Source organism: Delphinapterus leucas, chromosome 3 (assembly GCF_059928025.1).
Source record: "Delphinapterus leucas isolate spDelLeu-1000000601 "Yukka" chromosome 3, BTC_Dleu_Yukka2, whole genome shotgun sequence".
Taxonomy (NCBI): domain Eukaryota; kingdom Metazoa; phylum Chordata; class Mammalia; order Artiodactyla; family Monodontidae; genus Delphinapterus; species Delphinapterus leucas.
The window spans coordinates 80,022,655-80,046,083 of NC_143131.1; the positions used below are offsets into that span (position 1 = coordinate 80,022,655).

The window sequence follows — 23,429 nt, forward strand, 5'->3', positions numbered from 1 at the left end:
CGCCAACCTCAGACCACGCAGTACTGTAGTATGTATTTATTGAAAAAATATCTGTGTATAGTGGACCCTCGCAGTTCAAACCCACGTTGTTCAAGGGTCAACTATATTTGTTATCTTTGAAGTGAAATATGTTCTTGACCCACCCAGTTAAGAATATCAGAAAGAACTGTTCACTTCTCATCCCTTCTACTTCCCACCACCCTTAAGTCTTCTACTTCTGTTCAGGCTGCATAAAAACTGGAAACTGTAAAAATCATGGTGTGACTATCTCAAATTTCTGTTCCCATGACCACATTACCAATTTAAGTAGCAGAAAATAAAAGGAGACATTGCTGGTTTACCCTTAATACAAGAGACTAAAAAAATATATGGCAGTGAATCCTTCCTGTGGCTAAATAAAATGCAACCAAGTCGTTAGCAGATTTTCTGAAAGATAAACATCATTGTAATTACCATTCCAATAGCTACACTTTAAAGTGCTAGACATTGTTCTAAGTGCTTTCTGTGCACTGTCTCATACAATCCTCACAACAAGGCTACAAAGTAGTTATAAATCCAATTTTAACACTAAGAAAACTGAGGCAGAGAAGGAGAAAGAGGGAGAGAGAAATAAGACTTGCCTAAGGTTGTTTCCACTAGTAAGTGGAAAAGCTGGAATATGAAACCAAGCAATCTACCTGTTTGTGGTAGAGAACAAAAGCAGGCAAAAACAGTGATATTTCGATTTTAAAAAATACTCAAGGGCTTCCCTGGTGGCACAGTGGTTGAGTCCGCCTGCCGATGCAGGGGACACGGGTTCGTTCCCCGGTCCGGGAAGATCCCACATGCCGCAGAGCGGCTGGGCCCGTGAGCCATGGCCGCTGGGCCTGCGCGTCTGGAGCCTGTGCTCCACAACGGGAGAGGCCACAACAGTGAGAGGCCTGCGTACTGAAAAAAAAAAACCAAAAAACAAAAAACTCAAATATTCCTAACAAAAAATTACTTGGAAAACTGAGTTGCTTTAGCAGAATTACTATAGTTATTCTTTAGAAGACATGTACCGAATGAGTCAAATTTATTGATGAAAGAGGGTCTACTTATCTATTTATATATATATATCTGCCTTGGTCCAAAAAATACTAAAGGTGGCTTAAAAAGGGATCATAGTAACTTTCTGAAAAATATTCAAGTTCTTAAATATATTACTCTCCCCAAAAGCTAGCTGCTTCCAAACTTGATTTAATATTTTGCATGTTTTCTCTCCGTTGCTTTGTAAATATATTTGCTTCTCCTTTCTGTAATCGTCGTCTCACAGCTGATTTTTGCTGTTTTGTCAACTGACGCTTCACCTTCTGTTTCACCAATTCCTGGAAAGATTTCATGAATTAGTATCACTGATAATGGAACATTCTGATAAGGAGTAAACATTCAATAAAACGAAGATTTACACTGCTAATATTTTTCAAATTTCTGTTAAAAGCATGAGTTTTAAAAATTCCAAACACTGACAGTACTATATCTAACAGCAATAAGAGAAACACCAAACTGTTATAAAACAGGAGGAATTAAATTCCTAACAGAAATACAGATTACAGCAAAAAGTAGCACATAGTAGTGAACAGTCACATTTCTTTAAATAACAAATCATCATAGTGCCACCTAGTGTCTATCAGGAAAACTGGGAAAAACCAACCAACCATAACCCCCAAACCCAAACCCAACAAGATGGAAAGAAAACAAAAACAAACAAACAAAACCAAAACAACCTGCTTATTCCTTTGCTTTCTAGGTAAAAGGAGGCATGGTTTTGTAGTGGAAAATTATGTTTGAAAGCATTTACTACTGGTCAAATATACGCAAGAGTGCCTTCATAACTTCAGGTGTAGAGATGACCTGATGGCAGCAGTTACTCTTGGAAAAGTCCTCATACAGTTTCTGGGAGAAACAGTATGTTTTCACACGGTGAATGGTCATAAATTCAAATTATTTCTTATCACTTAAGACACAGGCTGCCAATGTCAAATGACTTACAAGATGAAGAAAAAAATCTGAATATTCCGTTCACATAATTTTTTTTTCCTCTGAAGCAGCCTGTTTAATTGTGTATAAAATCTTGCATCATCCAACCTCTCCTAAAAAAAGAGTGAACGTTGATGAAGCAAGGGTCTCTTCTCAATATGCCCCACCCCATGCTAGGTACAAAGAAGCATTTATTAAAAATCTGTCAAGTTAAAAAATTAAAGATTAATGGATTTGAGAGGTAAAAAGGAGCCAGAAAAACCAGTCTGCCTAACGCACTGTTTCTTGGACTGTATATGTATAATATAAAACTCTGGATCAGATAAGTTAAATGCAGACTTCAGATATTTTACATAGTTAGGCAGACAGGCTTTAACAAGTTATCCCTCTTTATTTTAGTCTAATGATTCTCAGTGGGAGGAAAAGTAAAAGAAGATAAAGCGAAACAGAAGAATAAAAATGCCAGTTCCTGCAGAGGCTGATATCCCAGGAGATGCAGTTCCAGTTAGGCCAGAGTCTTAGAAGCACCTGGTTGCTATCCCAGAAATTTCATTACTGAAAGCATTAAGATTGGCTGAAAGTTTAACACATGAGTGACTGGCCTCTAGGACTTTTCTCTACCCTAGGAAGCCAGGCAACTATCACAGCCTCCTCACCCGAGCAGGAGACCAGAAACCTGAATCAGATCAGCATCGTCTTAACTATCACCAAGAAAACAAAGCAATACCTTCAGAATTCTGAAGGTCAATTATTTCCAAACCACAACTCTAATACTTAAATTCTCAATCAGGTGTGAGGACACGATAAAAAGACATTTTTAGTAATAAAAAGTCCTCTCCCCCACCCAAACTCACTCAAAAAACTACTAAAATCCGTTCTGCCACATAAAGAAGTAATAAACTCAGTAAGGAAGAGATAAAACTAGGAAAGAAGGTACCCAACAGGAGACTGAGACAACAGTAGAACATGCACCACATTTAAACTAGAAGAGTTCAGACAGAGGCCTCTGGGATAGTTCCAAGAAAAAGAAATCAATTTATTTTCTAAATATTCTGCTTGAACTTCCCCTTCGTTCTTTACTTCAATGAGACCATAAGATAATCATATCAAGCAGCTAAAGAAAATAAGGAGGTAATGAATTACTATGCATATACCTCCCAATTCAGAACAATTTACAAATCCTACAAGGTTAATTTTCATGTTAAAAAAAGTGGGAGAAAAATCAACACTAGTATATTTTTTTAAAAAAATGATGAAATGCGAAATAAAATACAGTTAATCCTTGAACAATGAGGGTGTTAGGGGCATTGACCCACTGAGCAGTCAAAAATCTGAGTATAACTTAGAGTCAGCCATCTGTATCAGAGGTTCCTCTGTACCTGCGGATTCAACCAACCACAGATCATATAGTACTGTAGCATTTACTATTAAAAAACCCCACATATTCAAACCAGTGTTGTTCAAGGGTCAACTGTACTTCTGTATTATTTCAAGGAGTACATGAAAAAAATGAATGAAAATCATGTACTTTGTTATTGTTTTGTTGTTTGTTGCTATTGATGGTGGCCATGTATGTATTTTTTTAAAATCAATATACCTTAATGTTTAGCTGGAATTTAATTCTGTTACATATGAGAAAGAACAGCATTCATAAATGGCAACTTTGCCAATAAATAGGGAACTATAAAAGTATTTTAAAGAGGAAAACAGATTTTACAATTTCAAAGAACACAGAGCAAATCCTTTAGTTTTGCAGACACGAAAACAACAATCATCAAATTAACGAAGGTAATAAAACAGTTTGTTTTCTCCTGACCCTTTAAAAAAAATGGAATACGACCTCAAGGAAAATAGTATGACCAAATTCCCAAAAGAATTAGAAGTTAACACGGTCAATTTATTTCCAATGATTAGAGGGAAACCTTTTTGATTAAGCTGGCTAGAGAGATCTTTTTCCCCCTTAGACTAAAGGCTAATCTGTATTTTATAATGCAGTTTATTATAGGCTCGACCCCATTTGAAATATAAGTTCCTTCTGTTAGCTGTAAGTTAAATGGTATAAAGACAAGACCTAAAGACAATGTTAGTGTCATCATCTTTATATACAGGAAAGAGCATAACTTAGAATTTAAGAAAGTAGCAGGAGTAATCTAACTTTTCTTTATATGCAATTGCCAATTTCACAACACTGTATTGGGTTGGCCAAAAAGTTCATTCGGGTTTTTCTGTAACATCTTACAGGAAAACCCTAATGAACTTTTTGGCCAATCCAACAATTAGATATAAATGCACTTATGTTTTGAATCTGATAAAATCAAAGAAAGGAGGGTGAATACATCTCAATAAGTACAGAAAAATATCAAAGCCAAGAATGGACAGGCAATCATAAAGTGAGAGAAATTCTTAACCAAGACAGGTGATAATACTTAAAGGGAGATACTATCTTCCATCATAATTAAAAGATGTTTCAAAGATTTCACAGACTTAAATTTTATGTTCAGAAAATCAGGTAAATTATGAGGCCATCAGAAGAGTATATAAAATCAGTGCATTTACAAAATTTTATTCTTTTATTTTGGTCTCACAAGTTCCAAATGTTTCTATTATTGAGTAAAGATACCAGTACTACTAAAAGTGCACTATATTAATAAAAGAGAGTACTGTTATTTTTAGCTTATTTTTTGATAACTGATTTAATTTTGTAAATGTCCCATATTACCCTCCACAGGGTGTACATTTTAACTTAACAATATATCTGAACTTAAAAAATGAGAAGTTCAGGAAAAAACAAAGTTCTTTCCCTGTGAATTCACTTTCTAAATAATAATTTGATTTCCTCCTTTCTACCTTCTAAACTTTCTTCTTTTGCTCATTTTAAGTAAAGTTATCACTAAAAACTAGTTTCAATGGTATTCAACTTAGTACCTTCAACCAGAAGGAAAAAACCTACCACACCAATTATGTAATTTTATCTCTGCTTAAAATCTACAAAGGAAACAAACTGATTCTTCCTTCCGGGTGGCCAGGAGAAATGGCCGGCAGGCATAAAAGCTCATCGGTAGGAGCTGGACTATACGTTCATTATCCTGTCCAGAAAATGTCCTATATGAAATTCTTTTGGACATTTGTTGCTAAATGTCCAACAAAAGCTTGAGACACTGAAAGTTTTACAATTACCTATTTTCCTCTTTCAAAATTTAAGAACAAGCTAGCTAGCGAAGCTCGTGCATTTTCACATTTGAGGTGCAGTGCTGTCACTAGCTGAGTAATCTTGAGCAAAGTCATGTAACTTGTCTGGGCCTCAATTTCCTAATTGTTAAAATGCAGGGACAAGATCACATGAGAATCTACAAAGTCCCCCTTGGATTTAAATTTCTATGATTTTCATCTTTCAAATTCAAGCCAACTTACATGCTGTGTTTTCCCTGAAAGCTCTGATCGTTCCAGCTAAAAGTGAAGTGAACCCTCTCTATTTACTAAATTTGCACTTGTTATCAATTTTATACTATCAACATGTGAAGTCCAAATGGCCAAGGTGGTCCTGTACATCATCTAATCCTCAGAGCGCCTTAGCTTAATAATCTGTCCACAGTAGTGCTAATAAACACCTGGGAAATGTTGAATGAATAGTTACCGGAGGAATTGTTGAACAGCCTAACACACTGCCCGCAGAAGTAACACTCAGAGTTCTTGTTCTATGTTGATTAGTATCTTCCATATTCTCTTCATCTCTAAAATTAAAATCGAAATTTAGTTAATTTTTAATAGTTAATTATGCTTAATTTATATGATATTACTACTTTGAAATACATAAAGCCATATTTCATCAAACTACCCTAAATCTAAAAGTTAAATTTTAGATCTTTTGCTAATCTAAGCTGAGGCTGATTCACTAATATTTGTCCAAAAAAAAAAAAAAAACTTAAAAGAAAAATAACATAACAGTAATTTTAATTGTGCATTAACAAATAAGTACAAAAGGTTCAAAGCACAAGGGAAAATTCACTGTAAGTAGATATTTTAAGAGAGCACACTTACTACATGTTTATTGGACTATACATTAACCAAACATACATTAGATAAATAATTATTAAAAAATACAAATAATTCACCCATCTAAAACCTCATCAACTTATCAAGAGATCTTATTAACTATTTGAAAGTAATCAGTTTGAATTTGAAAGCAGAACTGCTTAAAATTGAATAAACAGGCTGTCTAGCATAAGTCAATTGTACAGGGTTATTTGAATTTTAACTATAAAAGAGTTATTTGCTTTCATTTTGCACATGATGATGCAGAATATAGCTGTCATGTCATTTGAAAAAAACATTCATTTACCAGAATCAAAGTCTAGGTCTCCAGATTAAAGTAAAAAACCAATCAACAGAAGTCTATACCTGAAAGGCCTTAATTCTTTGTTTACTGATGACAAGGCAATCATATGAGGGCACTCATCTTCATACTCCTCAGAGCCCATGAGGATTCCACCTTGACCTGTCTTATCATCTTGCCTGGTGTCATGTTCAGTTCTGCTATTCTCCTCAGAAAACTCAGTTACAGAACTGTTTGTAACAACCTGCGCTTTTATTTCTTCTAAAGGCTGATTGAATTCAGTCATTTCAAAACTATGTGCATCAGCACTGTCCTCTGACAAACTGTCTTCCTTTATTTGTTCCAGGTCTCCAGATGATCTGTAACAGCAGTCAACTGATTCACCTATAGAGTTCTGTCCACTTTCAATATCTGATCTACAGTCCTTTGCTTTTTCTGATATCTCTTCAACAGAAAATGAGAATTCAGATCCCTCCTGTGTTTCAATATTTTTATCATCTGGACCTACTGGATGAAGTAGTTCATCATCTGCCTGCATTTCCTTTGTGTAGCCGCTGGCAGAAACCTCTACATCAAGAGAGTCCTCCCTCCTAGGAAAAGAAAAGAATGTTATGCATTTAGAGAGCGAGAAAAAATCCACCTGACATGAATTAAGTATTTAGTGTTCTGATAAATTACGACTCTCAAATGAGTTTAACAGTTTATATATTTTAAAGGTTTTTCTCTGCCTAAAAGGTAATACTTAAATCACTTAACTACACAAATGTAAAGGACATAGCTGGTTGTCATCTAAGAATAAAATGACTGTGAGGGACTTCCCTGGTGGTCCAGTGGAAAAGAATCTGCCTTACAATGCAGGGGATGTGGGTTCAGTCCCTGGTCAGGGAAGTAAGATCCCACATGCCACAGGGCAACTAAGCACGCACGCCCCAACTACTGAGCTCTCATGCCTCAACCAGAGAGCCTGTGTGTGGCAACCTATAGAGCCCACACGCTCTGGAACCCGTGCGCCTCAACTACAGAGCCCACATGCCCTGGAGACTCAGCACCACAACTAGAGAAGAGAAAACCCGCACGACACAACTAGAGAGAAGCCTGCACGCCACAAGGAAAGATCCCTTATGCCTCAGCAAAGATCCTGTGTGCTGCAACTAAGACCCGAGGCAGCCAAAAATAAATTAAATAATGAATCTTAAAAAAAAAAAAGGAATAAAATGACTGTGAAGAGCAACAGATATTAGTAGAAAAGTTACAGAAACTTCAGTTGATACTGACTTAATAAATTAACTTTCAGAGGAGGCTAAAGATTTTAAGTTATGTCAATCATCCCAAATCAGAAAACAATATCTTAACTACATATACAAAATGAGAACATTTGGCTGTGAGAATTTACATATAATTATGTTCCATGAATCAATTAAATATAGCTCCTATAGTGAATAAAGGAAAAACACAATTTCTGATAAACACTTGGCTTGATTCCTTAAAAATGGGTTATTCACATAGCATCCTATATTGAATAAGCGTTCTCAAATTTATAAGAAACTAAGTAGGTTCCTCCTCCAAATTCAGTAAGGTTAATGGACCACAGGTAGGCATAGTTTTTAAGTTTCATTTGTATATTATATAGCAATGATACTGAACAACAATAATAATGAAAATTTTTTAGATGAAAGTGTTAACTTTTAGAACTAAATAAATCTGGTATTCAGAATTCTATCATTTTATGCAACATAGTATACAAACCTGATATCACTAAAGGTTGGGAAAAGCTCACTTTCATAGCTGAAACGTTTCATGAAGAAATCTCTGATGCATTTAACATCTCTGTCAAAATACCTGCAAAAGCAAGAATCATTTTTTATATAGCCTTTGTTGTTCATCTTTTTCCTTATTAGCCAAAGACAACATCCTTGTTATGACATTCTTGTTGTTACATGAAAGAGAAAAGGATGTTACTCAAAAGAAAAAAGAAACAAATCAGCTGCTGGTGTTTGAAAAACTAAAAGCCCAGGAACAAGGACTATAAGCTGTCAATGGCATACAGTTCTTATGGTTAGAAAACTCGACGTTTTCCCATACTGTGAGACATATATATGAATCCCAGAAAAAAAGATAAGGGCCTGCAGTTTGGGGGCAGATTTCTACTTTCCCTCTCTAGTTTCGTCTGTCTGATTATAGTTCCCATCAGCTTCAGCTATGTTCACTAGAACCTCGAGTCAACTGGGAAAGGTGAAGACAAAAATAAACTAGTGACTCATAAGAAAAAGTTTGGGGACTAATGTTATGTTTATATTATCTTTATTACCCATTAGCTAATATGCAGTAAACATCTATAGGAGATAACTAATGCTGTGGCTTATAAATGGTTATCTGGAGACATGTTAATCTGGACTGAGAGTAGAAGGACCTCTGAATATCAGGTTGCTTTTTAGGCTACCATAAAGCAGCCAGAACAGACTGAATTCTCTAGGTTTCCAGAAAGGGAGAATTAAGAGACAGGATGACATGGAATTGAGAGAACAGGAGAAAAAAAATACTCAATCTTAATTTGATTACACTCAATTGCATCATAGAATACAAACACATAAAGGAAAATATCCTGTCATATTTCACAATTTGGCTGTTTAAATGGTCAATATGAGAAATAAGATTATCACAGTATATGAAGTGATTCTGCCCTGTGTCAGGGATGAGGTTTTACGTGAATTCCTTTCTCTTATTAAAATAAAAGCTAAAAACAACATGAGAGATATTACCAGTCTGGTAACTGAGTTCAGGACAAAACCGTAACTTTCATCAAGGCCATAAAAAATTATTAAATTATGCCTGGTGAAGCCCTCTTGGAGGCAACCATGAAGCAGAGAGAAAAGGGGAAAGGCAAAGAGGATGTGGTTCTAGGGTTCCTCCTTTCATGTCCCTACTTCTTCTGAGCAGACTTTTGTTGTAAAAATTGGGCTTCCACCGAAACGTTTGTTTGAATAAAGAGTTCCATGGGTGAGAAAGTTTCACTTTCGCAAGTCTGTCAGGTTACAAGAGTAATTCAAATTCTTTTGATGATTTATAAAAGTAGGCAGTTTCTTCAGATTTCTAATATACAGCATTATTTTAATGAATAGGTTTTAAAAACTGTATCAAAGTGCATTTTTTTTCAGTTTTAAAATACTGAGGAGTAAGAAAAATTCTTAGGGGGAAAATCAGAGCATTTTGACATCCCAATTTTTAGACTCTTAACATCAGCCACTTCAAACCAGTTATTAACCCCAATGACAGTATGACAAAGCTGAAAAATTATTAATAAATAAAAGATGACTGCATCACACATAAACACAGTTACATCCAGAATATACCATTCAGCATTGGTATGAGAAGTTGAAACCATCTGTGGAAAATCGATCATGGTGATGTGGTCATCTTTATCCAAAATGAGATTGAATTCATTGAAATCTCCATGAATTAGCCCATGATTTGCAAGTTTAACAATTAGTTCCATAGCTTCATCATATACTGATGCAGGATCTTCAACATGGTGTATCTGACATCTGAAAGTATAAGTGTGAAAATGGTTATTTGTCCTCATTTATGATTTTAATGAAAGCAAACATGTGTGTATTTACATTTAAATATTATTTCCATTTCATCATGCCTCCCTAGCAGTTTTCTCTTCAATCCTATCAGCATACAGATATAACAGCTTTAAAAAAAAAAAAAAAAAGACACAACCCATTCAATTCTGTATCTTCTTCCCAGTACACCACATTCTTTCTTTCATCTTAACAGCCAAACTCCTCTAATTGTGCTTTCTCCAATTCAATGAGCACTCTAATGAGCCCATTTCAAACAAGCTTTCATTCAACCTTGTTCCAATGAAATAGCTCTCGTCAAAACTACCAATGACTTACATGTTGCTATATCCAATGGTCAATTCTCCACCTTCATCATTATCTGGTCTGTCAGTTAACCTCTTCCCCCTCCTTGAAGCAGCTCCTTTCACTTGACCCTTGGTACACTAACTCTTCAGGCTGTCCTCTTTCTGCCCTGATCATTCCTTCTTAGTTTTTTTAGCTAGTTCTTCAGCTTTTCCCTGACGTATAAATTTTGGAGCTCCTCAAAGGTTAATCTTAAGACCTATTATCTTAACCATTCTTGGTGATCTCATACAGGCTCATACACAGACTTCAATCTAGACTTCTCTGAGCTTCTGGGCATCTCTAACTTACCATGTCCCAAACTGAACCTCTGATTCTGCCCCACCCTCTAACTCCAAACTGTCTTTCTGCAGTCTTTCCCATTTCTATAAATGGCAACTTTATCCCTCCAATTATTCAGGCCGCAGATCTTGGTGTTATCCTTACCTGCCCCTTCCTTTATATCAATACCCAATCGCAAACAAATCATGTAGGCCCTGACTGTAAAACATATCCAAAATCTGACCACGTTTCATTACCTTCACCATCTACCACTCTGATCTAAACTACTATCATCTCTTGCTTGCATTATTACAATAATTTCCTAACTTTTCTTCCTAATCCTGTCCTAGTCTCCTTTTAGTCTATTTCCAATACAGTAGTCAGAGTGATCCCATTAAAACATTAGTCAGATCATGTCTCTTCTCAATTCAAAATCCTCCAATGGCAGGGAGTTCCTTGGCAGTCCAGTGGTTAGGACCTGCAGTTTTCACTGACACCAAAAAAAAAAAAAAAAAATCCTCCAGTGGCTTCCTGTCTCAATCAAAATGGTCCTTAATACTATTGCTACAATGGCAATCACATTAGGAAATATAAATGTATCAAATCAACCTTAAAGTTACTGAATGTTATATGTCAAATATATCCTCCCCACCAAAATAAATAAATAGAACATCCTTGCAATGGCTTACAAATCGTCTGCTGCCTCTGTGATCTCATCACTTACAATTTCTCTCCTTACTCACTCAGCTCCAGCCACAGTGGCCTTCTGTTTCCTGAACATGCAGGCATACTCCCATTCCAGGATTTACGCATTTGCTCTTGCCTCTGCCTGAAATGTTCCTAGATATCTGCATGATTTCCTCTGTCACTTCTTTCAGGATTCTGCTCAAAAATCCCCTTATCAAGGAGACTTTTCCTGGTCACCCCATGTAAAATAGCAGCCTCCTACACCCACCCACCTCAACACTTCCTGTCCCCCTTACCCCACTTTATTTTTATGCATGGCATTTACCACCATCTGATGTATCAAATATTTCCTTGTTTAGCTATTTCCTGCAAGTTTCCTTCCATTAGAAAGTAAGCTCTATGAGGGCAGGGACTTTGTTTTGTTTACTGGGGAGCCTAGAACAGCGCTTGGCACATACTAGACTGTTTATTTACTGACTGAGTCAGAGAGTATAAAATCCATATTGTCAGAATGAAACTGAATTTTCAATTTGCCTTTAAGTCTACTACTTTATGTTAATTTCTAACCTCCCAGAAGCAATATTCCATTTACAGAAAAAAAAATTACTTTTTAAAACTGAACCTTATAATTATTTATTAGGACTAAAGGTTCCAAGAATTATACTTACAGAGGATAGCCTTTTATGAGTTCCATGACCACTGCATGGCGATTATAATCAACTGGCTTTGGAACTGGAAATTTCCTTTCATACAATGCCTAAAATATAGCAAAACAGGTAAAAAGTAACGAAGAGGTCATTCATTTTTAGGGAACAATAAAATTAAATGTACCTGTCCACAACCAGAAAAAAAACATATAAGCCTTTACAAAATTACAGTTAACACATGATTATTTATGTACGGTTTATTCACTGCACAGAATGAGCTGTACATAAAAACAACATTGTAAACCAGTTTTTGTAATTCACTTTTTTTTTGGCGGTACGCGGGCCTCTCACTGTTGTGGCCTCTCCCGTTGGGGAGCACAGGCTCCGGACACGCAGGCTCAGCGGCCATGGCTCACGGGTCCAGTCGCTCCGCAGCATGTGGGATCTTCCCAGACCGGGGCACGAACCTGTGTCCCCTGCATCGGCAGGCGGACTCTCAACCAGTGCGCCACCAGGGAAGCCCCTGTAATTCACTTTTTTACCAAACATTCATTTACTGAACATTTACTAAATATTATACACTGTGCTAGGGTTACAAAAATGAGTGTGAAAATGTCTCTGCCTTCAAGAAGTTTCGTCTTTTACGATATGTATATCTTCTATTTTGTAAGTTTCTGTCATTTACTGGGAGTGTGCTTAAAAAATTCAAATGGAAATAAATTGTGATTTAGGAAATATTCTGCCTTCTGGCATATCAGGAAATGAAATATTCCAATATATTAGGCATTTCAGTTTATATAGCACTGGCCTTTTTCTTCAGACCACAATATACAATATAAATCTATTATGTGACAGGGCTTCCCTGGTGGTGCAGTGGTTGAGAGTCCGCCTGCCGATGCAGGGGATACAGGTTCATGCCCCGGTCCGGGAAGGTCCCACATGCCGCGGAGCGGCTGGGCCCGTGAGCCATGGACGCTGAGCCTGCGCGTCCAGAGCCTGTGCTCCGCAACGGGAGAGGCCACAACAGCGAGAGGCCCACGTACCGCAAACAAACAAACAAAAATCTATTATGTGACAAACAGTCACTGTAGTCACAAATAAACACCGTAGTGGTCTGAGTCAAATGTTACTACCCACCATCCATAAATCCATTTTTTACCCTATGTTTAACTTTTTCTATCTTATTGCTTACAAAGGCCTGTTGTATTACTTTCTTCAAAATATCTTAGATTTATGTCCTCTGCCATTTGGAATGCTACCATTTCTAAGCAGGCCTTTGTCATTGATATCTGAATCACGCCAACAGTGGTTCTAGTTCTTGCTACCACACCAAACCTTTCTTCAAGTGTGCCAATACCAACTAAGATGCTTGCGCCAATGCTCCATTTTAAAAAAAACTACAATGGCTGTAAATATCGACTTCAGTCTGAATAACTTTTCCTAGTTTTCAAAACTCTTTAATCCACTTATCCAGTCCTAGTTCTCTCAATACTCTGTCCAATAAACACTCTGGAGTGTGATCAAGACAGTCACCTTAGTGACTGTCCCCATACACACAGGGCTCACACGAATATTCATGTCTTTGCCATTCTGGTTCCTTTGCAAAGTACACTGTCTTATTGTCTTTTCCTTACAGACAAATCATATGCAACTCCATTACTCTACTCAACTCCCACTCACTTATGAAACCTCCTTCATCGATCATTCTACTCTACAGAAGATTCTCTAAACTCAACATACAATTTGACATTTAAACTGTTCTGTTTTAGGTGTGTTCATGTTATCTTTCCAACTTTAAGAGACACACTGCACTTGTTATTTCTTTGGTATCTGCTGTTCACCTCCCCCAACAAAATACTTAATATAGAGGTAGGCACACAGCTGACACTCAATATATGCTTATTAACAGGGTTAATTTTAAGAGCTGTCTACTCTACTTCCTCCCTTCTTTGGACAGGAACTGAACTACTTCCCTCTCTCCAAAGACTGTCTGCTTGGCTATATATTTGTTATTTTTAAATCCAAATGGTTTTGAACATGCTTTGGCAGCTCAACAGTATGTAACAACTCTAACTATTGTCATAGTGGTCTAGCCCTTGTACCATAGCTTAACCCTTAAGTTATAGCTCAATCTTATCTTATTTTCGCTTAGGAAAAGAGAGAATAAATTTAAGAAGCATATTTATCCACAACCAGGCTCTATTCCTGTGCCTTCATATAAACACACCAAGAAGACACTTAATATAGTTTGGGGGAAATGTGTAACAATTCCTACCAAACTGCCTACTTACTATCACAGGATACAAACCACTGATATAACACAAAAAACACAACATGTATGGTATTGATATGACTTACTTATACTGACTAGAGGATTCTTCCCTCAGGATTACTAAAAATTTAAGCACATGAATTAAAATAACCTACTCAAAGAACATCAAACTGAAATTCCCAAGAAACAACAGGTCATACACTGGAGTGACTTTTAATAATTCAAAATTTTAAAAAGATAAGTTATAACAAATAAATCCTACTGGAGAGAATAGTAAGAATGCAGTTATTTTCTAATTTAAATTATTAGTGAAGACAATTAATTTGGTTATTATTAAAGATATTTAGTAAATCTATCTTGAACATAATTTGGAAGGTAAAAGGTTGAAAACTAAAGATTTTTACCATTTCTAATATACATACAAATTCATAAATTGACATTTCTTCCATTGTGGAAAAAAAAATACCAGTCAACTTACCTGAGAGACTAAGGTTTCTACGGAAGGTAATTATCTGGTGTTTTCAATTAGAGACAGACATATGCATAGACAGGTATAGATTTACATTCACACATACACATTTGTGAGGCAATTACATCACTAGTTATTTCAGGCTACTCTATCTTGTTAATATTGTAGAATACAAGTTGCCTTTATGCATTTATAACAGCTAAAAATACCTTTGCGTAGAAGGAAACCACGAGAAAAACAAATACCAGAAATAGTCTAAAGAGTTAAAAAGTGACTGTTAAGGATTGGGACTGAGAGTAGGGAGATGCGGAGGCAACAGACTGATGCATGTCACTACAACCTTTTAACTACACATATTGTTTGGTTAAAAATATAAAATTAAAAATACCTTCATATAAGCAAATTCTTTCATGGCAGAGAGACGAGATAAATAAAGCCAAGACATGTTATGCCTGTGTTTATGATAATCACGCTTGTTTTTCAGATTTCGAAAGGACGTTCTTCCCAGTCTGTGAAGCTTTAATGCAAATTGCTGCCCTTCTTCATTTGCAACAATGTAAATATCTAGAGTCAAAATTTTAAAAGGATCATTATTATATTTTTATTCCAGTAAATTTAAACAATTCCAATTTTCTAACTTTGGTTTTATTTGTACCAAATTTTATCTTTCCTAATAACTAGAAATAGTTACCATTCAGCAAAATTCTTTTTATTGTAATTTTAATTACAATACAAAATGATGACATGTATTAATATCTACTACAAAAGAAAACAGGGATGCAAAGGTGTCAAAGGTTACTGCTTCCAAAGATGCTCAATGCTCAATTCCATTTAGTGGGAATACATCTAATTGTTCCTTAGTGTCCTACATGTACGAGCAGTGATTAATAATATCTTCCTTTTCAACACAGGACTTGTCTGGCGGTCCAGTGGTTAAAACTCTGCGCTTCCACTGCAGGGGACATGGGTTAGATCCCTGGTCGGGGAACTAATCCTGCATTACCACGCAGCAGGGCCAAAAAGAAAAAAAAATTCTTTCTTTTCAACAATGTGAATTTCAATTCTTAAATTGCTTCAATGAATAAATACTGAGTATCCAAATATAATCCTATAATAATCAGAATGGAGATCTTCCCATAAATATTCTATCAAACAAGTTGCTATTTTAATACTAACATTTAGAACATGTCCTAATTACTCATGAGAGAAACAGCCTCTCATGTTCGTGAGATTATAAATTGACACAATTTGGAAGGAAATTTGGTAATATCAAAATTTTGAATGTGCATAACTTTAGCTCTAATAATTTAATTTCTAAGACTGTAATACTTGGCAACTACAAGAAAGACACCTCTGCTAATATTAAATGATGTCAGGGATGCACCAAGTGGAAAAAAATCAAGGTGTAGAATTGTAAGTACTGTTTGCTTTCGCCTATGATTAAAAAGGTATGTGAATGTATATACATACATCCTCAGTACATTATATACTTGTATTTACATAGAATATTTCTATGATATGTACAATATTAATAAATAGTGATAGCTTTGGGAAGTAGTAACAGGAGATGGAGACCTGGGTTAGGAGTTAAGATTCACTTTTTACCGTACTCGTACTGTTTTGCAAGTAATGAAGTTCTTAAAAATTAAAAGAAAGCCATTTTTTTAATTGGAAAAAATTGGACATAAAAAAATTAAGAGGAAAAAGAGGTGTTTCATTACATCATTTTATACATTTTTACACACACACACTCCCGTATTTAGTAACTCTAATATTGCTTATTAAATATATACCATACTCTGGATACTAATATAGTAGACATACAAACCATATGAAGTACCAAAACAACCTCCTTTGGAATAGGTTTCCTAATAGTTCTTTTACTTCTAATTTTAATTTTTTTTTTTTGCGGTACTCGGGCCTCTTACTGTCGTGGCCTCTCCCGTTGCGGAGCACAGGCTCCGGACGCGCAGGCTCAGCGGCCATGGCTCACAGGCCTAGATGCTCCGTGGCATGTGGGATCCTCCCAGACCGGAGCACGAACCCATGTCCCCTGCACCGGCAGGTGGACTCTCAACCACTGCGCCACCAGGGAAGCCCTAATTTTAATTTTTTTGCTCTCTCAGTTTAAAGTATGTAACTATACAGCATAAACTTTGTAGGACAAAAAGTAGTGTATAAGAGAGCATGGCATAAAGAAAATCTTTCTCTGTTCTTTATTTTTACCACACATAAAAAACCGCTACATAGGTATTTGTTTAATGCTATTTTAGAGTTTTTTTCTGTGGTTCTACACATATGGTTCTACACATATCTAACTTTGCCCTGTTGATCATACTGCTGTGATGGAAAGTGTGGTTTTTATAACTTCCTTGTGATACTTTTTAAAAAAAAATTTATTTATTATTTTTGGCTGCATTGGGTCTTTGTTGCTGCACGTGGGCTTTCTCTAGTTGTGGTGAGCGGGGACTACTCTTTGTTACAGTGCACGTGCTTCTCACTTGGGTGGCTTCTCTTGTGGAGCACAAACTCTAGGTGCGCAGGCTTCAGTAGTTGTGCACGTGGGCTCAGTAGCTGTGGCTTGTGGTCCCTAGAGCACACGCTCAGTAGTTGTGGCACACGGGGTTAGGTGCTCTGCGGCATGTGGGAACCTCCTGGACCAGGGCTCGAACCCATGTCCCCTGCATTTGCAGGCGGATTCCCAACCACTGCACCACCAGGGAAGCCCCCTTGTGATACTTTTAAAAATTATTACAAATGTTCAATTTATCAGATATTAAAATAAGAACAAATAAAGTATTTGCCAAAGATTTCAGTTATTAGAGGAAAACCGATTCTTGGTATAACTGAACTTTCAGTGATAGACTTACGAAAAAACAGTTTACTAAACTAAGGGTAATTTCAAAATCTGTATTGCTTTCAACCAACTTTTCAATTTACTGTTTAGTTAGAAAAATAGAAAAGATGAATCCTTTCTCAAGGGGAAACATAAACTAAAGCAAATAAAATGCACTCAATAGTACTATCAGTACTTACCAGATTCTTTGCCAACACCCATCTGGTTTCCAACAGACTCAACCACCTGTCTAGAAGAAAGTGTTTTCAAAGCTAGGTAATCATAGCCTGCATTTGTCAACCGATAGCCCTGGACAGCTAGAAAAAATCAAACGAGAAAGACCATATTTTAGTTACACTGTACCATCAAGTCACATCAGGTCAAGAGAAAAATTTAAACAAGGGAAGTCTTAGCTGGAAAAACACTAGCTACCCAGGCTTATGAGTTTTAGCATTTCTTACTGTAATTTTTATTTCTTCTCTAAAGCAGTGTTACTCAAAGTGTAACCTACAGACTGATACCAGTCTATAAATGTTTGTTACTAGTCTGTGACAAGTTATAGAAACTAAGTGGTTCAAAAATTTTTGTATCAATTTGACTAAGTTATTTTATGTCTTCAATTCTAATAAGAAGGAATTTGTGCCTGTATTTTGTCAGTTTTTTATTTTTCTAGTAATTATTTTTATTATTTTATAAAGGTACGGATCCATAATAGGTGGAAAAAGAGAAACTCATCCCTCACCACTATGGTTTGAGAGGTAATGCTCTAGAGTCCTTTGGCAGACTGTACTTGTCAAAGACAGCAACAATATCTTAATCCCACTTGTTCTTCTGCAATTGGAACTTGCTAATCCCCTATGAGGAAATGGAGGCTATTTCTCTAGCCTCCTGGATCTGGGTGGGCCCTGTGATTGCTCTGACCAATAGAACATGGTAGAAGTGTGCTGTGTCAGTTCTATGTCTAGTGCTTTCCTAGTCTGGCAGCTTCCACCTGCTTTTTGGAATACCTGCTCTGGCGGAAGCCAGTTACAGGGAAAATTACAAACGGTGCCTCAAATACTTACTTTTGGTTCGCTCCCAAGCTATAAGTTTATGTTTTACTAGTTCTCTTAAAACTTTATTACAACCACCATGTTTAAGGCTGGCTATAGAAGCAACCAAACTGCAGGGAACAATTTCATGGTTCTTCATGCCCATTTCAACCTGCAATTGAAGAAATCAAAATGCAATCATAATCAACATAGAGCTGTGGTCTACCAAAACCTTGTGAAAAACTGAACTTCTCCGTCAAACTTTCCTGACCATGCAGTTTCCCAACCAATTGTGAGACATAATTATTACCTTCTCTAGACATATTTTAAATCACAATTTGGTATATAATCATTGATATTCATATTCTCTCTCTCTCTCTACTATACTATATGCAGTTCAAGAGTATGAATTGTGAGTGCTTAACAGTTACTAACATATGGTATGTACCAAAATACGTATTGACATCCAAATATTTGTGTTTAATAACTACAGATATTCCAGGTATTTATTAAGAAGGTATTTAATGAGAAGATATGAAAGGACCTGAAATGTAGACCAAAAGTTTTAGATTTTATACTAAGGAAAGTAGGAAACTCATGAAGATGCTTAGGCAAGGGAGATTTAAGGGTTGTTTTAAGGATGTTAATCTAGCAGGAATGTGCAAAGTGGTTTAGAGAAGGCAAAAACTGGAGGTGCTGTATTGGAGAACTAAGACAACAGTCTGGGCCAGAGAAAACAGAAGCCAGGACAGGGAAGAGGTGGTGGTAATGGAGGGAAAGAATTAAAGAAATTAGTATGAGAGGGATTGGCACTGGATGTGGGAGGGTAAAGTGAATGAAGAGTCAAAGGTGAAGTGAAAAGAAAGAAGACGCTTTAAGATAGTAATAATTATTATTATTTTAATGGAGTTTGGGAAAGGAGTGAAGGGGTAGACAAAGTTGATTAATTCGATATGAGCACACTGAGTCTGAGGTGTTGGAAGGTCCTTCATGGAAGGTACTTCAGATGAAGATGTTTAAGGAAAATTGGAAAGGCTGATCTGCACTTGGGAATGAAGTCATAACTACAGGGAAAAAAATCGTCATTTACTTGATGGAGGTAAGAGATAAAGTCATACATAAAGTGGATGTGATCATTAAGTGAGAGATAATGGAAGAAAAAGGAGGGATAAGGGACAGAACTTGGGGGGGGGGAATTCACACTGAAAGGTAAGGGCAGCCAGTCAAAGTATGATTATTGATGTAGGAGGTGCCAGAGAAGTAAAGGGAAGATGGTCAAGGAAAGGTGGCCACTGATACCAAGACTAGCAACACTCAACTGAGACTGAAATATTTAATGAATTAGGCCATTCCTTGGTGAGCTTCAAAATGAACTTAAGAATTGCAAAAATAAAGTTTTGGAAGATAAAGCTGGCATCGTTTTGATGTCCCAACCAAAACCTCACACTTTAAACTTAACTAATCTTCCATGCTTTGTTCTGTTTCTCCCAGCCTCTAACATTCTCTTGACTCCCCTATTTCTGTCAGAGGCATTAAGGAGTGAGTTAATGTGCTGAGGAAGTAGAGAAGGAAGGTATCTTTTGACAGTAGGTATTTAGAGAAAGTGTGGCTGAATTTCAGAATCTATGGGAGGAGAAAGAAGTGTCTTCCAAATTTTACACTGAATTTGCATTTGATAGTTTATTCCTTAAGAAATGCCTATTTAAGCAAAAAATAATAGCTCCTAAATAAATGTGTTTTATTCTGCAAATGCCTAATCTATGTGTTGATCTTTGTGCTATAAGACTAAGACCATAAAATCCGTTTTTGTCACTTCCTTGCTTAACAACATTCAGTGGTTCCCCTATACTTAGAATATATTCAAAATTCTTTACCAAGCCTGCATGACTATCTATAGCACATGATCTGGCTCTCACCTTTCCCAGTTACATCTCCAACTCTTCAGTCTCTTGCTCACTATGCTCCAGCCACACTGGCCTTTCTAGTCTTCAGAAATTGTTCCTGCCTTGGGGCCTTTGCACTCACCACTGTAGCTTCCTCTCCCTTCAATTCTTTCCAAGGACTTCACTGGACCAGCTCCTTCTCATTCAGCTGTTATGCCCGCCCCGCATTCTTTCTTTTACTTAGCAAATATTTATTCAGTACCTACCAAATACCAGGAACTTTATAAAAACAGACAAGATTCTTGCACTCGGGCAGTCTTCTCTGACTAAACAATTTAAAAACAGTATTCAGGCTCCCTGCCTCCACCATGAGGGGTCTCTATTCCGTTATTCGCTTTATCATCTTCATAGGACTTATTATCTTCATATTATCCCTTATTTATTCGTTTACTTGATGATTTGCCTCCTTCGTCTTGTCTGTCCTGTAACCCGTGGAATTCTCTAAAACAGTTACTACATATCCGATAAGTATGTGTGGATTGAATGAAACTGAAGGAATGCTATGTGACTCAATCTGTGAGTAGGGAACTCAATGCTATCAATTACTCTTCAGGATTCTTAAACCCTTCTCAGCTGGTCAGAAGCCCAGGATCAGAGAAGCTTCCCAGGCTACAGAGATTCGATGTGGCTCTGGAGAAGGGGAACAAAATAGGAAGGAAAAGAGGGGTCTTTGCTTTACGTGGGGGAAGATAAAAAGCTTCTGAACAAAGGCTTTTGAAAAATCCGACTGTCCGGTCTTTTCCCCATTCCCAACCTCGGCCGCGTTCCAGGGCCTAAAGCGCGCTCGGCTCCCAGCAAACTTGGAGGAAGAGGAAGAGCACGCGCGGTAGAAAAGGTCAGGGGAGAGGGAAAAATGGCGAACTTCTTACCGCGGTCAGGACCCTGAAGTCATCCCGGCTCATGTAACGCAACTTGGCCACATTCACCTTCCCCATGGCGGCCCCGGACCCAGGCCAGAATCCTGTTTCAACAATCAGACAGCGATAGGAAAGCTGGCACTCTTGCTTCTCCCGCGCCTCACAGCGGCCGGGCGGCTCGCGCCTGCGCAGCTTATACTACAGGTCCTTGTTACTAAAAAGAGGTACCGTTCTCACTGACTTGGGGGCAATAAAACGTCTTCTGAGTCTTATGAAGCATATAGTACGGAACAAAGCAGAGTATTTTTTTGTAAAGTGATTTTGTTATGTGGCTTAGTCGGCGGACTCTAAGTGCTCTCTATCATACGCCATTTATTTTTCATATCTGTCAGGACCGGCTGCCTGAAGGATGCGACCCGCCTCTAAGAGCAGAGTGGTAGTTTAATGGGAGGAGCACGTTTAACAGCAACTCCTACTTTAGGCGAAGTGACTTCCACTAAGAGATGGAGAAAATGAACCTGAGCCGGACGCCGGACAATCCAGGAGATTAGAAATAGAGTAACCACACTAGCAGGCCCCTGTCTAACTGCGCATGCTCAGGACAGGGGCAGACGTGGTTAAAGAACTCTGGCATCTGCTCACTACTTGGTTTAAGTTGGTCCCCGAGACTCCGGAGTGCGCCTGCGCCTGCGCCTGCGCCTGCTGGGGGGTGGAGCCTGGAGTGACGTGTGGGGGCGGGGCTGTAGCCGGCGTCTCTCCCGCGCTTTTCCAGAAAAAGTGCGCATTTTGACGTTTCTGAGCTTAGCTACGTGGGTTGTCAATTGAGGACCCGATTTAAGGGCTTTAGGAGAACTGCCGACACCCGCCCTGGGACTCCAACCTACGTCAACAAAAATGTAGCCGGAGCGGGACCGTAAACAGCTTGCACCCCGACAAAGAGGGTGCGTACTCTACTTTCTTACAACAAGTATAACAAAACTTGTATGATAATGTTTGCATTTATATCTCGTTTCATGAACTATATTTTAAACCTTTAGAAGGCATGGGCTTACCTGGTGTTGCAGTGGTTGGGAGTCCGCCTGCTGACGCAGGGGACACGGGTTCGTGCCCCGGTCCGGGAGGATCCCACATGCTGCGGAGTGGCTAGGCCCGTGAGCCATGGCCGCTGAGCCTGCGCGTCCGGAGCCTGTGCTCCGCAACGGGAGAGGCCACAACAGTGAGAGGCCCGCGTACCGCAGAAAAAAAAAAAAAAGGCAGTTATTTTGGTTAGCTACTCACGTGAGGTGAGGGTGCTGCATTTGCTCGCGGAGGTTTGTGGGCCACTGCTGTTCAGCCTCTCCCTGGGTCTAGCCTCAAAACTTTTAGTATAAACTTTGGAAATCAGTCTTTACAAAGAGTTCCTGTCCTTCCCCCGCCTCCGGTTTTTCACTGACGCGTGTGCTGATTTTCCTCTTCTCAAAGCCCCCACTGGGTATGTTGCTCTGTCCAGACACAGAACTAGCCCTTTAATAAAACATGCACTGGAATTCTAAGGCAGGCAGTTGAATCTGCCCTATCTTTAAAGCCAGGATAGTTAATATTCTGAAATAGAGAATAAAGAAAGCAGAGCAACCCTCTATTCCCTCAACACAACCTTTGCCTTCTTTTTTACTTGAATTCAGTAAATTTTTGGTTAACCAAGCTCAACTAATGGAAATCTTCATTGAAATGGAATTTTTTTTCTGTAATTCACATAAGACATAAAATTGAAAAGTTTTGGGATTTCCCTGGTGGTGCAGTGGTTAAGAATCAGCCTGCCAATGCAGGGGACACGGGTTCAACCCCTGGTCCGGGAAGATCCCGCATGCTGTGGAGCAACTAAGCCCGTGTGCCACAACTACTGAGCCTGCGTTCTAGAGCCTGCGTGCCATAACTACTGAGCCTGTGAGCCACAACTACTGAGCCCGTGTGTCACAACTACTGAAGCCCGCGTGCCTAGAGCCCATACTCTGTAACCAGAGAAGCCACTGCAATGAGAAGCCTGTGCACCACACCGAAGAGTAGCCCCCACTCACTGCAAGTAGAGAAAACCTGTGTGCAGCAACGAGGATCCATTGCAGCCCCAAATAAATGAATAAAATAAATAAATTTATTTTAAAAAATAAAAAGTTTTTAAGGAAACCAAAT

The 23,429-nt window shown here is 37.9% G+C and overlaps 1 protein-coding gene across 1 annotated transcript; it reads right to left on the reverse strand.

The window, feature by feature from the left end:
- Positions 1 to 21: 21 nt before the first annotated feature.
- On the reverse strand, positions 22 to 21,451 carry RIOK2 (RIO kinase 2). The gene is made up of 10 exons (XM_022592261.3): positions 21,276 to 21,451; positions 18,497 to 18,635; positions 17,633 to 17,749; positions 14,985 to 15,160; positions 11,877 to 11,965; positions 9,682 to 9,873; positions 8,078 to 8,170; positions 6,397 to 6,921; positions 5,633 to 5,729; positions 22 to 1,346 (listed from the first exon to the last, which is right to left on the reverse strand). The coding sequence occupies exons 1-10, from the start codon at positions 21,339 to 21,341 to the stop codon at positions 1,182 to 1,184; spliced, it is 1,659 nt and encodes a 552-aa protein (XP_022447969.1). The 5' UTR covers positions 21,342 to 21,451; the 3' UTR covers positions 22 to 1,181.
- Between the last annotated feature and the right edge of the window lie 1,978 nt (positions 21,452 to 23,429).

Bases quoted from the DNA above. Each gene is read 5' to 3' on its own strand.
- RIOK2 (XM_022592261.3), bottom strand. From the start codon at position 21,341: ATGGGGAAGGTGAATGTGGCCAAGTTGCGTTACATGAGCCGGGATGAC. The intron at 9,874-11,876 runs GTAAGTATAATT...TTATACTTTCAG, and splicing joins CTCATAAAAGGCTATCCTCT to ATGTCAGATACACCATGTTG. The intron at 1,347-5,632 runs GTAACTATTCAT...AAATCTTTCCAG, and splicing joins GCTGTTCAACAATTCCTCCG to GAATTGGTGAAACAGAAGGT.